The sequence below is a fragment of the Myxine glutinosa genome, chromosome 8, assembly GCF_964187855.1.
Source record: "Myxine glutinosa chromosome 8, kmMyxGlut1.1, whole genome shotgun sequence".
NCBI lineage: Eukaryota > Metazoa > Chordata > Myxini > Myxiniformes > Myxinidae > Myxine > Myxine glutinosa.
In genome coordinates this window covers 101,954,618-101,970,901 of record NC_136268.1, presented here as the reverse complement: position 1 = coordinate 101,970,901, position 16,284 = coordinate 101,954,618, and the positions used below count along the sequence as shown (strand labels likewise).

Sequence of the window (16,284 nt, the reverse complement as noted above, 5' to 3'; positions counted from 1 at the left end):
CAGGTGTGAGGCAGGAGCACCAGCCCATAGGGGAGAACAGTATTCCATTGAGCTGCGGATGAAAGCCTTGTAAGTGGTGAGGAGCTCAGGTGTGCCGAGGAAGGACTTCGCACGACGGAGGATGCCCAGTCGGCGACTGGCTTTGGAGGCCAGCTTGGAAATGTGGTTTTCCCAAGAAAGATCATGGCAGATAGTGAGACCCAAAAGCTTGAGTGACAGAACTTCTTGGAGAGGATTGTTGAGAAAGTAGATGGGAGGGTTGTCCAGTCGATCTTTTCGGAGAGACATAGTAAGAGAGTGAGATTTGGCAGGATTGAAAGACATGTTCCACTTGTTTGACCAGTCTGTGATTTTGTCCAGGTCTTCAGAGAGTGAGGAGGCTGCAGACTGCCGATCTGAGGGAAGAGGAATGGAGCGGCAGAGAGTGGAGTCATCAGCAAAGAGATAGAGAGGATTTTCCAGAGAGTCAGAGAGATCATTGATAAAGACCAGAAAAAGCACAGGGCCCAGCACACTTCCTTGGGGAACTCCAGCCTGAACAGGAAGGGGAGATGAGAGAAATCCATTCAGGGCCACACGTTGACTACGACCAGAGAGGAAGTCCGCAAGCCATGCATGGAGATTTCCATGGATACCATAGGAGGAGAGTTTGGTGAGCAGAGCTGGGTGCCAGACTGTATCAAAGGCCCTTGATATGTCAAGGGAGACAGCTCTGATTTCCTGTTTGGCATTGAGGACCTCCATCCATTGTTGAGACAGCAGAAGCAGCATGTCCAGAGTAGAGTGACCTGGTCTGAAACCAAATTGATGATCAGAGATCAAGCCATTGGAGAAGAGGAAAGATTTCATATCCGAAGCAATGATGGATTCCATGACTTTGCTGATAATTGGGAGCAGGCTGATTGGTCTGTAGTTGCAAGGATCTGTTTTTGCACCTTTTTTGTGTAAAGCGGTAATGTTAGCTGATTTCCAGGATGCTGGCAGATGACCTTGAGCAAAAGATAGGGTGAAAAGAACAGAGAGAGGGTGAGATAGAGCGGCAGAGCAGGATTTTAAGACCCGTGGGCTGATGCCGTCTGGTCCAGTTGCAGAATCAGAGTCAAGGTTTGACAAAAACTCCTCCACCTTGTCAGGAGAGAAGGACACAGAGTCCAGGAGCAGTTGGGTTCGACTGGGAAAGGTGGGAACAGAGAGAGATGGGTTTGGGACTAAGGATTTCGAGGCGAACACAGAGTTGAGGCATTCGGCTTTGTCACGTGCGATGTCAACTGTGTGGCCATTTGAGGTAAGGGAGGGGATGGAGGGGGAACAAACACCAGAAACGGATTTGACCAGACGCCACCAGGATTTGGAGGAAGGAGACAGGTTTGAGAGTTCGTTCTTGAGTGAGGAGAGATAGTGCTTCCTGGCACTCCTGAGGGTAGACACACACTTGTTCCGAGCTTGGTGGAAGGAACTGAGATTTCCTTCAGTTGGATTAGCCTTCCAAGAGGCAAAGGCAAGTTGTTTCAGGGCAACTGCCTCACCACAAGATTCAGTGTACCATGGACGGGAGGAAGGGTAAGACAATTGAAGGCGAGATGGGATAAATCTGTGCATGAGAGAGATCAGTTTGCTTTGGAAGAATTCCCAGGAAGAATTGATGTCAGAGGCAGTGGAGATGGGAGACCAATCCAGACGATTGATGGCTGCTTGAAGACCGTCCCAGTCGGCCTGAGTGAAATGCCAGACTCGTCGACGCTGAGGAGGCTCTCTGAGAATGGCCAGAGAGATGTCCACTTTGACAAGCACATGATCAGAAGAACCGATTGGAGCAGAAGAAGAGCAGCAGACATTAGCAGGGAAGTTTGTCATAACCAAGTCTAGAAGAGAAGATACTCCATTGGCTGAGATCCGGGTCGGGAAATTGACAGATTGTGTCAATCCCAGTGAGTCACAGAAGTCCTTTGCTGAGGTGCCATGACTAGTGAGAGAGGAACCCACACCCAACCAGGTGGCATGATGACAGTTGAAGTCACCACATATGAGGAAGAGAGAGTTGGGATGAGTGGATAGAAGTTGGTCCATGTTGTCAGACATTGAAATGTAGATGGAACATGTAGTGTATGTAACAAGAACGAAATGAATAGATTTTGGTGAAGATCCACATCCGATTAGTATAATTTTTAAGTGATTCTTCAGCATTGAGTGATAGGGCTAAGACCGATATATAACAAGATATCTCAAAAAGTTGTGGACGGAATTGGACGAAATTTGGCATTTTTGTTACAGTGTATGTAACAAGAACGAAATGAATAGATTTTGGTGAAGATCCACATCCGATTAGTATAATTTTTAAGTGATTCTTCACCATTGAGTGATAGGGCTAAGACCAATATATAACAAGATATCTCAAAAAGTTGTGGACGGAATTGGACGAAATTTGGCATTTTTGTTACAGTGTATGTAACAAGAACGAAATGAATAGATTTTGGTGAAGATCCACATCCGATTAGTATAATTTTTAAGTGATTCTTCAGCATTGAGTGATAGGGCTAAGACCGATATATAACAAGATATCTCAAAAAGTTGTGGACGGAATTGGACGAAATTTGGCATTTTTGTTACAGTGTATGTAACAAGAACGAAATGAATAGATTTTGGTGAAGATCCACATCCGATTAGTATAATTTTTAAGTGATTCTTCAGCATTGAGTGATAGGGCTAAGACCGATATATAACAAGATATCTCAAAAAGTTGTGGACGGAATTGGACGAAATTTGGCAGAGAGGTAGTGTATGTAACAAGAACGAAATGAATAGATTTTGGTGAAGATCCACATCCGATTAGTATAATTTTTAAGTGATTCTTCACCATTGAGTGATAGGGCTAAGACCGATACATAACAAGATATCTCAAAAAGTTGAGAACGAAACTTGGTGGACAGGTTGGGTGTGTGACAAGACCCAATCGATTTCGGTGAAGATCTGAATATGGATTCAGATATGAGGAATTAAAAAATTTTTTAAAGTGATTCTTCACCATTGAGATTGGGGAAAAAGTACATATAACGTGATATAAAAAAAAGTTATGGACGAGTTATGACTAAACTATTTGTTCGTCTCTTGTCTGTCACTGTCTGAGAATAGCCACACCTCCTGATCATCATTGTTTAAATTGGTCACACACAGGTGACTAGTCTGTGCAAAAAGTGGTGTAAAGATGAGAGCTCAAAAGCAATTTGCACCGTTATGATTCTTGCATTAGCTACAGGAACTCTGCCAATGCTCGTGAAGATGGATACACGGTAGCAATAAGATTTTTGCCTTGCAGACTGGATGGAGTTCAGTCCGTATGAGATTGGGATGTCGAAGTACGGCACCTTCATGCCCCCGCGTTTGTTCGGGAGCAAGTTTTTCAAGGGCATTGCTGTGAAGACGTACGATGAGTACCCTCTGCACTTCCTCATGGGTACGCTGGTTGCCTGGTGGGTATGCCAGCGCAGGGGACCTCTTAGAAGAGATGGTGGCCTATAAGCTTGGCAAATGCTTTTGTGTTCTGTGTAACTAAAAGCTCCTTGAACGGGATAAACATCAAGCTTATCAGAGTTGTAGCAAATCCACTGTGAAATCGGATTCAAACCTCCCCCCCCCCCCCCCCCCCCACTCCCCCCTTTCATAGGTTGCACTTTAGTGCCCATTCCAAGTTGCTTTCCAGCATTGATATTCTTTGATTTACCTTTCTGGGTTTTGTCTCCCTTTGGCTCTTTTCACTTGTTCAACTGTGTCTGTGTCTTGTATTCTTTGGCTCCTCTTTGGCTGGCTTTGTTGTTTCAGTTTGGAAAGGAAGTTGAGAGGGTGGGGTGTAAAGGCCTATCAAAACTCTGGTAACAAAAACTTGTTTCACTGGCACATAAAGCATGAGAACATTTATTCAACATTGAATATGCCAGGACGCCTCTGAGCTGTGTCGATGTGTCTGGGTTCGATTCCTGACCCGAACAATATAATGTCGGATTGGGGCTTCGCGGACGGGCGGTTGCATCAGGAAGTGCACCGTTCCTCGGATGGATGGTAAGCCGGAGGACCCATCTGCTAGCATCACTTGGTGGACATCAAAGATTCCATTAAAGATTTATGAAGACTATTTTATTTCATGAAGATTTTATGAATAATAGTTGGTTTATCACCAGCATCCTGACCAAATTTCTGTCCAACATCAGGCCTCGCCAACCAGTTCGTCAAAGGCTTGAGCCAATTTCACATTCCTTTTGAACCACTGACCCCATATTATGGGACATGGCATCACTTGAAGAAGTACAAGAAGAAGAAGAAGAATAAGAAGAAGAAGAAGAGTACATCCGTTTCTAAATTATTTGCTGATATGTATATGTGTTCAACCTTTTTGCTTGTATACTTCCTTCCACGTTATACCGTTTGCATTTCTTCCTTCTTTGGATCTGTAGTACTTCACAACTTCCACCATAAATACCCTTATTCTAAGTACAAGTTAGTATTCTCACAGTTTGTATTTCTCTGAGTTGACCGTATGAACATGCATCTCAGAGGCATCCACCTGTGTATATTACACATTGTCATGCTACATCATGCTATTCTGGGTCATCCAAAGGTGCATTTGATGAGTGGTGTTTGAACAAGTGTTTTCACAAATGAGTGGTGCTTAAACAAGTCGAAAGTCACATGATACAATATGGCATTGCTTCTGACCCAATCACATTACATCCTTGATTCAATGGTAACTGAAAATGCTCATAAGATAAGGATAACCTGCCATGTTCACATGTTTACATGTGTCCACTTGTGTGTGGCAGGTGTGTGGGGCAGTGCCTTCTCCATTCTCTTCAACCGAGTGTTTCGTTTTGCCAACAAGCACAGCACCTCTACGAAGAGCATGGAGGAGGAGATCGGTAAGACAACTACAGGCCGTCGCATGTTTACAGTCACACACGGCACCAAAAGGGGCCACATGACGAAAAATGGCGTTGACACACTACACAACAAGCGTGTTTCTGGCTCACCTTTGCCTTTGTCCCCTACGTGCAGACAACCTTCAGGTGAAAAACATTGCAACGCAGGACGAGAACGACAGTGATGAGGACGAGTTGGGTGCGGGATCCATTAGTTCGATGGACCATGCTGACGGAACCACCTGGGTCCAGCGTACGCTCCATAGGCTTGTGGGTGACACGACGTTGTTCACGTCACGAGAAGGTCGCGCTGGCAAAGTATTCAATTTCATGCGGTGCATGGTTCTTGGTGAAGGGGGCTTCCCCTCATCTCCACTGCTGTCTCCTGGGAAGTCAGAAGGCGATGGTGATTTTGCCGTTGCAGGTACTGTGAAAGTGAATGTATTTTGCCTTTTTGGGGGAGATGATAGGAGCTGATGAGGGGCTAAGGAATCTTTTTTTATTTTTTCATATATAACTAGCAGAAGTACCCGGCGTTGCCGGGCGGGTGAGGGGGGGGGAGGGGGAGGGGGGTGCAGGGGAGGGCAAGGGGGAGAGTAGGGGGGGAGGAAGAGGGAGGGAGAGGGGGGGAAGGGGAGGGGGGAGGCAAGAGAGGAAGGGGGTTCATATATATGCTGATGGGTGAATGTGTCGTTCATCACGTTTCTGAGTTCAGTGTGATGCCGATCAGGAAGAAGAAGAAGCCGTACTACCAAATTCGTACACTTCCGGAATTGTTTGATTTATTTGTATTCAAATGTCTGGTGATTGTTTTGTATTTGTTTATGCGAATGTGTACTTGTGTATAACTGTCATTAATTTAAAAAGCTTAGACACTATCGAGCGATTTTTTTTTTAACTCCAAAAAAAACGACTTTTTTTTTTTTGGCCTAAAACACCCCCAGGCACCCACTGATGAACCTCTGAAAGTTTGACGAAGATCCGTTTAGCCATCCTTGAGAAATATGGCGACACACAGACAGACAGACAGACACACACACAGACAGACCAACACCTCTCTTATATAGTAGATAATATATAATATATTGCAACCTTTATCCACAAATGAATTAAGGTACTGCACTTTGAAATGAGCAATACATGGCAGAAAGTTCAAGAGTTTCACATTTCTTCTGACTGGGCACAAGTGTTTGTTTCATGCGATGAAATCTTCTTCTTCCTGTCTGGGTGGGCTTAATGCATCATGTCATGTTTTGGCGGCACTCGCAGACCCCGATGAGTTTGACCAGATCCACGAACCATTGGACGTGCGTAGTAAAAAGATCCACGTGGTAGACAGTGGTCTCACCTTCAACCTCCCGTTTCCACTGGTGCTGCGGCCTCAGCGTTCTGTGGATGTCATCCTGTCTTTCGACTTCTCTGCCAGGCCCAGTGACTCCAGCCGTCCCTTTAAGGTGAGCCATTAACTCTCTGATGTTGAGGTGAGCCATTTTCCTTTTTTTCACACTGATGTTGAGGTATGCGTAAGACCAGGTCCCAATTTGCTCATTCACCAAGGTCTCCCATCCATTTGAAATGCCTTGTTTTCCTCTCCCTGCCATCTGTACAATCTTTCATCCTCTATATTTTCCAATTCTCACAAGAAGTCACACCTATTGCTCACCTGATTACCAATCACCCCCACCACAAGGATCTGCTACTTGCGCGAAAATGGGCGAAAATGCACAAGATGCCCTTCCCTCACATCGACGAAGGTGTTTTTGACCGTGAGGGCCTCCGGGAATGCTACGTCTTTGCCCCAAAGGATACATTGAACGAACCCAACTGCCCGATTGTGCTGCATTTTGTTCTTGCCAACATAAATTTCCGCAGGTACAAGGCACCAGGTAGGCCCCACAAGTCACGCTGCAAACCCCACTTACTTTCCTCGCTGCATGTCGTGCCTTTTACATTATCTGTTGTTTCTACTTTATTTAAAATATTTACAGTGGCTGAATTTGGCTCATAGAGGAACGTTACTTCTACATGAATAATCAAAACATTAGGAGGCAATGGAAACATACAGATCGTTTCTGCGATTTCGACCTGTGATCCCATGAGCAATGGGATAACATGGCCTGGGAATGCCAAACAGGATAACGTTATTGCCTCGAGTGCTTTACACGAATGTGTGGTTTCATCATCATCAAGGTGTTCGTCAACCCACTGAGCTCTCACTGTATATTGTGAAGAATCTGTCCCTCAGACAGAGAGCGTACCTCTCCATTATGGCTGTATATTGTGAAGAATCTGTCCCTCAGACAGAGAGTCTGCCTCTCCATTATGGCTGTATATTGTGAAGAATCTGTCCCTCAGACAGAGAGTCTGCCTCTCCATTATGGCTGTAGATTGTGAAGAAGCTGTCGCTCAGATAGAGAGCCTACCTCTCCATTATGGCTGTATATTGTGAAGAATCTGTCCCTCAGACAGAGAGCGTACCTCTCCATTATGGCTGTATATTGTGAAGAATCTGTTCCTCAGACAGAGAGCGTACCTCTCCATTATGGCTGTATATTGTGAAGAATCTGTTCCTCAGACAGAGAGCGTACCTCTCCATTATGGCTGTATATTGTGAAGAATCTGTCCCTCAGACAGAGAGCCTGCCTCTCCATTATGGCTGTAGATTGTGAAGAAGCTGTCGCTCAGATAGAGAGCCTACCTCTCCATTATGGCTGTATATTGTGAAGAATCTGTTCCTCAGACAGAGAGCCTACCTCTCCATTATGGCTGTATATTGTGAAGAATCTGTTCCTCAGACAGAGAGCGTACCTCTCCATTATGGCTGTATATTGTGAAGAATCTGTCCCTCAGACAGAGAGCGTACCTCTCCATTATGGCTGTATATTGTGAAGAATCTGTTCCTCAGACAGAGAGCGTACCTCTCCATTATGGCTGTATATTGTGAAGAATCTGTTCCTCAGACAGAGAGCGTACCTCTCCATTATGGCTGTATATTGTGAAGAATCTGTTCCTCAGACAGAGAGCGTACCTCTCCATTATGGCTGTATATTGTGAAGAATCTGTCCCTCAGACAGAGAGCGTACCTCTCCATTATGGCTGTATATTGTGAAGAATCTGTTCCTCAGACAGAGAGCCTACCTCTCCATTATGGCTGTATATTGTGAAGAATCTGTTCCTCAGACAGAGAGCGTACCTCTCCATTATGGCTGTATATTGTGAAGAATCTGTTCCTCAGACAGAGAGCGTACCTCTCCATTATGGCTGTATATTGTGAAGAATCTGTTCCTCAGACAGAGAGCGTACCTCTCCATTATGGCTGTATATTGTGAAGAATCTGTCCCTCAGACAGAGAGCCTGCCTCTCCATTATGGCTGTAGATTGTGAAGAAGCTGTGGCTCAGACAGAGAGCCTGCCTCTCCATTATGGCTGTAGATTGTGAAGAAGCTGTGGCTCAGACAGAGAGCCTGCCTCTCCATTATGGCTGTAGATTGTGAAGAATCTGTCCCTCAGACAGAGAGCCTGCCTCTCCATTATGGCTGTAGATTGTGAAGAAGCTGTGGCTCAGACAGAGAGCCTGCCTCTCCATTATGGCTGTAGATTGTGAAGAAGCTGTCGCTCAGACAGAGAGCCTACCTCTCCATTATGGCTGTAGATTGTGAAGAATAGCAATGTGTGTGGGAATGAGATTTTCATTATTAACAGGTAAAGGTATTCTGCGACTTTTTATAAGCAGCAGAGGAAGGAAAACGGCTCAAATCAGACAAAGAAGAATCTTCACAAGTCTCGTGTTCATCGTGTTCGTGGTGATGTTCATCTCTACAGTGTCTGTGGATTCCACATCCTTTACTAGATAATAAAAGGTGAATTTGCTCCGGCACAAGTAGCAACTTCCAAGATGGGAGGTAAGGTGGGCACTTGAATTGGTAAGGAAACAATATCCATACTGTCCTATGTAACTTCACCACCTCCAGTGCTTACCAAATCAAGTGTGATGGTCACCGTAAAGATTTCGACCTTTGGGCCTTCATCGAGCACACTGATGCTTTCACCGCGCATGTTTTGGATCTTCAAGTGGTAAGATAATTGAGCAACAAATATGAACTAGCTATTTGAGCTGTCACATGTAGAGGATCTTATTCTGCTTGGTATTCACTCATGGTTTAAACAGCCTGATGTTGGCTTAGCGGTTAGGGTTAGGGTTAGGGTGAGTTTGAGGGTGCTGGTGCTGGCTTGGGATCCGAGGATCCTGGGTTCAAATCCTGGTCGAGTTGTTAGGGTTAGGGTTAGGGTTAGTTGTTAGGGTTAGGGTTAGTGTTCGGGTTTGGGTGCTGGTGCTGGCTTGGGATCCGAGGATCCTGGGTTCAAATCCCGGTCGATCACTGAATTAATGCCAGGGGGGTTGACTCAGCCTGTCATCCTTCCGAGGTGGGCAAATTGAGTACCAGTTCACTGGTAATTTCGTGTTTGTCACAAGAGGCGACTAACAGGGTTGGCGGCAGGAAGGGCATCCGGCCATAAAACATTGCTTCAAAAAGGGGACCACGGTGCCCGAAAAAGGCCAACCCCTGCTCTGCGGGGGGAAAATGGCCTCTAAAGGTGGTTCTTTCTTTGTTCACTCATGGTTTCACCCGTTAATTCCCATTCCCAACATTCGTAAAACAACATGTGAACCTATGGTAATGTTCAAAATCATTGTTTGGTTATGTTTAATAGGGTCATAAAGAAATTCATCAGATGCCAAGACTTGCAAGTATGTGACCTGAATGTCAATCCTCATAAAGGATGCAAGCGGATAACTTGTGGGATAAAAGAGCTGGACCCCGTAACCATGTTTGGGTGTAATGGGTACGAGCGGATCCCATAGATGTGACTGTGTCAGTCTGGCCATGGTCTCCCATCTTGTGCTCACTTGTAAGCTGCTTTGGAGTGTCGTCAGGCTTTGTTTTGAGGTTGTGGGGTTCACCTTGGCTATCAGGGGTTTATGGTTAGGGCGTAAGTGGCCGTCCTGAAATTACAGGTGGATTAGTGAGCTTTTCTAGAACTCCATTACCTTGCATGTTCATGAGGTTGGCGGAGGGATTTTAAAGGGTTAGTATATAATATATGAGGAAATAAATGAGGACCGAATAGCCCTTCCACGAGCCTCGACTTTGGTAATGTCAGGTGGTTCGGTGTTGGTAATGAGAAAATTATGGTAAAATTATGGTAAAAAAAACTTTTTAAAAACCATAAAATTATGGTTATGGTAAAAAAAACCACAACAAAAGGTAATGAGAAAATCGTGTATATTTTTGTTGTGTTCAAGGCTATTTTTAGAATCGATTTGGATTTTCATTTCCATAACCGATCACCATTTACAACAACAATGGAGTCATATACAATGGCAGGTTGGTTGACTTCCGCATCTGAGGGCCTCCCGAATTGTTTATAATCTCCTTAAGTTGGTGTCAGAAAGAAGATTGGCATTCTCCCATGGTCCAAGTATGCCCTTCATTTTACTAGGATCACGTTTTGTGACCAAACCACTCGGCATAACAAAACCACCTGACATAACCGAACCTCCTGGCATAACAAAACCACCTGACATAATCAAACCACTTGGCATAACCAGACTTCCTGACATAACCGAACCTTCTGCATAACAAAACCACCTGACATAACCAAACCACTCAGCATAACAAAACCACCTGACATAACCGAACCTCCTGGCATAACAAAACCACCCGACATAATCAAACCACTTGGCATAACCAGACCTCCTGGCATAACCAAACCTTCTGGCATAACAAAACTACCTGACATAACCGAACCTTCTGCATAACAAAACCACCTGACATAACCAAACCACTCGGCATAACAAAACCACCTGACATAACCGAACCTCCTGGCATAACAAAACCACCCGACATAATCAAACCACTTGGCATAACCAAATCACTTGGCATAACCAGACCTCCTGGCATAACAAAACCACGTGACATAATCAAACCACTCGGCATAACCAGACCTCCTGGCATAACGAACCTCCCGGCATAACCAAACCACTTGGCATAACCATACCCCCTGGCATAACAAAACCACCCGACATAACCAAACCACTCGGCATAACCATACCTCCTGGCATAACAAAACCACCCGACATAATCAAACCACTCGGCATAACCATACCTCCTGGCATAACGAACCTCCCAGCATAACCAAACCACTTGGCATAACCAGACCTCCGGGCATAACAAAACCACCCAACATAATCAAACCACTTGGCATAACCAGACCTCCTGGCATAACAAAACCACCCGACATAATCAAAGCACTTGGCATAACCAAATCACTTGGCATAACCAGACCTCCTGGCATAACAAAACCACGTGACATAATCAAACCACTCGGCATAACCAGACCTCCTGGCATAACGAACCTCCCGGCATAACCAAACCACTTGGCATAACCATACCCCCTGGCATAACAAAACCACCCGACATAACCAAACCACTCGGCATAACCATACCTCCTGGCATAACAAAACCACCCGACATAATCAAACCACTCGGCATAACCATACCTCCTGGCATAACGAACCTCCCAGCATAACCAAACCACTTGGCATAACCAGACCTCCGGGCATAACAAAACCACCCAACATAATCAAACCACTTGGCATAACCAGACCTCCTGGCATAACAAAACCACCCGACATAATCAAAGCACTTGGCATAACCAAACCACTTGGCATAACCAGACCTCCTGACATAACAAAACCACCCGACATAATCAAACCACTCGGCATAACCATACCTCCTGGCATAACGAACCTCCCAGCATAACCAAACCACTTGGCATAACCAGACCTCCGGGCATAACAAAACCACCCAACATAATCAAACCACTTGGCATAACCAGACCTCCTGGCATAACGAACCTCCCAGCATAATCAAACCACTTGGCATAACCAGACCTCCGGGCATAACAAAACCACCCAACATAATCAAACCACTTGGCATAACCAGACCTCCTGGCATAACAAAACCGCCTGACATAATCAAACCACTCGGCATAACAAGACCTCCTGGCATAACAAAACCACCCGACATAATCAAACCACTTGGCATAACCAAACCACTCAGCATAACCAGACCTCCTGGCATAACGACCCTCCCGGCATAACCAAACCACTTGGCATAACCAGACCTCCTGGCATAACGAACCTCCTGGCATAACCAAACCACTTGGCATAACCAGACCTCCTGGCATAACCAAACCACCCGACATAATCAAACCACTTGGCATAACCAGACCTCCTGGCATAACAAAACCTCCCGGCATAATCAAACCACTTGGCATAACCAGACCTCCTGGCACAACAAAACCTCCCGACATAATCAAACCACTTGGCATAACCAAACCTCCCGGCATAACAAAACCTCCTGACATAACCAAACCTCCTGGCATAACAAAACCTCCTGGCATAATCAAACCACTTGGCATAACCAGACCTCCTGGCATAACAAAACCTCCCGACATAACCAAACCTCCTGGCATAACAAAACCTCCTGGTATAACAAAACCTCCCGGCATAACCAAACCTCCCGGCATAACCAAACCTCCCGACATAACTGAACCTCCCGGCATAACAAAACCACCTGACATAACCAAACCCCTCGGCATAACTAGACCTCCTGGCATAACTGAACCACTGGGCATAACCGAACTACCAGACATAACCAAACCACCCGACATAATCAAACCACCAGACATAACCAAACCACCTGGCATAACCAAACCACCTGGCATAACCAAACCACTCGGCATAACCAAACCACTCGGCATAACCAACCTATCCGGCCACCATAAGCAAACCACCCGACATAATCAAACCACTCAGCATCCTGTGATGTGATATGATGTGATGTAAGACTCAAGATCAGTCGATAATGACATCCAATAATATCACAAAATGGAATGAATGTCTTAAAAGATCAATAATGTGTAAAAGCACTATATGCTGGGGTCATGTTGCTCCCACCTTCCCACAGGTAAACAGTGGTACCACATCCTAGCATATACCTCTGGAGCCTGTGAATCAATGAGTTGTGACACAAAACAGACCAGTTTGCTTGGAAATCTTAGCCAAAAAGCCAAAGTCTTAACCTTAGAAATGTTAGCCAAAAAGCCAAAGTCTTAGCCAAAAAAGAAACATTTTGAGCATATCTTGGCAAGTTCACTCCCCAGCTGGTTTACCTTACCAAATGTCACTTGGGTTGTGGAGTCGACATTGCTTTTTCTTCCTGCGTGACAAATAGTTATTTGAAGGTGAATTATTTTGTGTTAAAGGTTATGGATCTTCCAAACTACAACCTCCACCAAGTGAGGGGCTAAAGGCAGGTCAAAGGTTAAAGAAGAAGTGATGGGCTATCAGGATGTAATTGTCAAGTCATTTACAAAATGGACCAAAAATATTTTTGCATACCCCCTGTGTTCTCCTCCTGTTCTTCCTACTCCACGAGCCTTGATCAAGGCTTAAGGAAGAGATTATTTTTTTTTGTACACAAGGTCGAGGCTCGTGTAAGAGCATTGATCACAAAAACACAAACTGACATAAAACATAAAACATGATAGAGGGAGCGGGAGAACAAGATGGAGAGCAGGGACATCGGGAGATCTGTGGGAGGGAGAGGGTTTGGGGGGAGGAGGCATGGGAAGGGGGGGGGGGTGAGTGGTAAAAAAAACACGTGGACACTGCTAGGACTTTTTTTTTTTTTTTTGTATACAGGATCGAGGCTCGTGAAAGAGCTAACAGAGGTTATGTCAGGTGGACTTCCAGGAAAGAAGTCGATATTTCAAAAAAGTGGATCTGCCACATCTCCCACATCTGGGGTGAATTAGCGGGGGTAGAACGGACCAGGATAGTACAGAAGAACACAGGATAGAAGATAGAACACAGAACGGACCAGGACATAACAAAACAAAAAGAAAAGTGCAAGAGGCAAGAGGAGGGGCGAATTGGAATTTACCAATAGCAGGGTAGAGGGACAAAATAGAGGGACAGTTGAAGGAATAAACGACATGAGGAAGAATGAGAGCAAGAGGAGGAGAACACACACAGTAAAGTATGACTGCACTCGGTAGAGAGCATACATACCTCCACCAGGCTGAACAGTCTATGTTTTGTAACCCACTGATAGGCCGGATCTGGATTCGGACCTGAACCAAAATCGCATCAGCTTGTTCTTGTCACCTAACCAACTCGTTCACCTAGTTTTGTCATAATTCGTCCACAACTTTTTGAGAAATCGTGTTATGTATTGTTTTTGGCCCGACCCATGTTGAGACTTGGGAAAAATACAAATGGTACAAAAGTAATAATAAATTATAAAGAGGAGGATAGGTGGGCGGAGGGGAGCCCAGTAACCTGGAAACCTGGAAAGAGGTGGACTGGAGAAGGGTTATATGAGGGCAGAAAAGATCCCAGGTGTGGATAGGAGATGACGTGAAATGTCGTGAACAGCTGTCTTGAAGCACCGGAAGGTAGAGCAACATTGAACAGACTGATGAGGTTGGTTCCAGAGGTGGAAAATAGAGGAGTGAATGAGTGGAGGTGGGCAGTGACCCTGGATTTCGTGGGCAGTGACCTTCTGTAGTTTCGCCAGAAGAGCGTCATTGGCAGATCGTGTGCACCTTGCGGCGAACTTGGTGGGAAGAGAGGACAGAGTAGATTGTGAAAAACATTCCACTACACTTTGTCCACCATAAACCTGCACAACTCGTCAAACGCCGCCTCACACTTTTGTCTCCTCTGACCCATCCCAGGTGTGCTTCGAAACCCAGAAGAAAAGGATTTTGCCGACTTTGAAATTTTCGATGACCCAGACAGTCCTTACTCAACTTTCAACTTCCACTATTCTCGCCAGGCCTTCCAAAGGCTGCACGACCTCATGGAATTCAACACGTTGAACAACTTGCAGGTTGGCAGTCCCTACCTATCATATGGATGCTCAGATGGACATGTATTGCACATCTATGGAATCGTAACATCTTGCATCACCTTTTGTAATGGCTAGGTGGTCCTCGTGATACTTACCGATTCGATAGAGATGCAGTTTTGATGGAATCATATATTTGTTACCCCTCGCCAGAGGAGAGGGTATTGCTTTTGAGTCCGTTTGTTTGTCTGTTTGTCTGTCTGTCTGTTTGTCCGCACAGAATAAATATGATTTTCTCTGCAACCGTTGGTCCGATTGACAGGAAATTTTCACCATAGGTGCAACTCCACCTGTATATATATTTTAAATAATTATGACGTCATAGGTCACGTGGTTCGGCCGCCATCTTGGAAAAACCGAAAAAAGTTGCACCTCCATATCTCCGAAAGTGCTGAATACAAAAAATTGAGACACGGCTCATTGTAAAGAACTCTCCATGGGGAATAAAATATGTTAATGATGATGTCATATTATGACGTCATAATTTGACAAGTACAAAACTTCATCCGATCAAGATGAAATTTATTGAGCATAATCTTGGAATAAATTAGTTTAGAAAAAAATAATGATGACGTCATCGGTCACGTGGTTCGGCCATCATATTTGTTTTAACACAAAAGCCTTTAAAAAAACCACTGAAAACATATCCGGGCGAGGGTTTGCAATCTCTGATTGCTCTTTTTCTTGTTCATCTTTATTATTGTTCGTTTTCACAGCATGGAAGCAGAATCTGCATCATCATCATATAAATGAAATTGACTGTATATGTGTGTCTTCTTTACCCCACGTGACAATACCTGACAGATGATAAAGGATGCGTTGTCAGAAGGTGTGCGGCGCATGCGAGAAAACCCAAGAGGCCTACTCTCGCTATTCTCGCTCTCCAACTGGAGACTCCCAGTGAATCGCAAGCGGAAGCTCAGCAGTGAGACTGATGGACCTTTACTTCATTTCAGCACACCTTCTCGGGACCCAGGTGAACATGACCATGAACATGGGTGAACATGACCGTCGGAGAGCACCACCAATCAAATACAGTATCTCCTCAATGGGTGCCGATTGTAAAAATGAAAACCCTGAAGTATGTACAACAAACATTCCAAAGTAATATTTTATAGTATAGCGGTTCCTTAAAATAATATACTATTGTAGATTAAATACTGCTATTAAACAAAGAATGTACATGAGTGAGTGTTTGAGTGCTTTGTCACATTACTAAACGCAAGCATGCAGGCTCTACATCGCACAAGTACCTTTTTCACCGCTCCTCCAAATTTACCCACAATGCAACATCACTTACAACAAATTCTGGGCTAGACCCGGTCCAACCACACAGTTACTAATTACGATCTCGCTAATAACGGGTCAAAAGATTGTGCTGCAGCGACAAAAGGTCC

General features: G+C 44.8%; 1 protein-coding gene across 4 annotated transcripts in view; it reads left to right on the top strand.

The window, feature by feature from the left end:
* PLA2G4A (phospholipase A2 group IVA) overlaps nucleotides 1-16,074 on the top strand; it is a 43,706-nt gene extending 27,632 nt beyond the window's left edge. For all 4 annotated transcript variants that reach the window (XM_068124986.2, XM_068124988.2, XM_068124990.2 and 1 more), the window contains 7 exons: nucleotides 3,314-3,451; nucleotides 4,812-4,907; nucleotides 5,044-5,331; nucleotides 6,177-6,361; nucleotides 6,598-6,793; nucleotides 14,715-14,869; nucleotides 15,692-16,074. In XM_068124986.2, the coding sequence (XP_067981087.2) occupies nucleotides 3,314-3,451; nucleotides 4,812-4,907; nucleotides 5,044-5,331; nucleotides 6,177-6,361; nucleotides 6,598-6,793; nucleotides 14,715-14,869; nucleotides 15,692-15,889 (1,256 nt within the window). In that variant the 3' untranslated portion in view covers nucleotides 15,890-16,074. The remainder of the gene's footprint in view (nucleotides 1-3,313; nucleotides 3,452-4,811; nucleotides 4,908-5,043; nucleotides 5,332-6,176; nucleotides 6,362-6,597; nucleotides 6,794-14,714; nucleotides 14,870-15,691) is intronic.
* The last annotated feature ends 210 nt before the right edge of the window (nucleotides 16,075-16,284 follow it).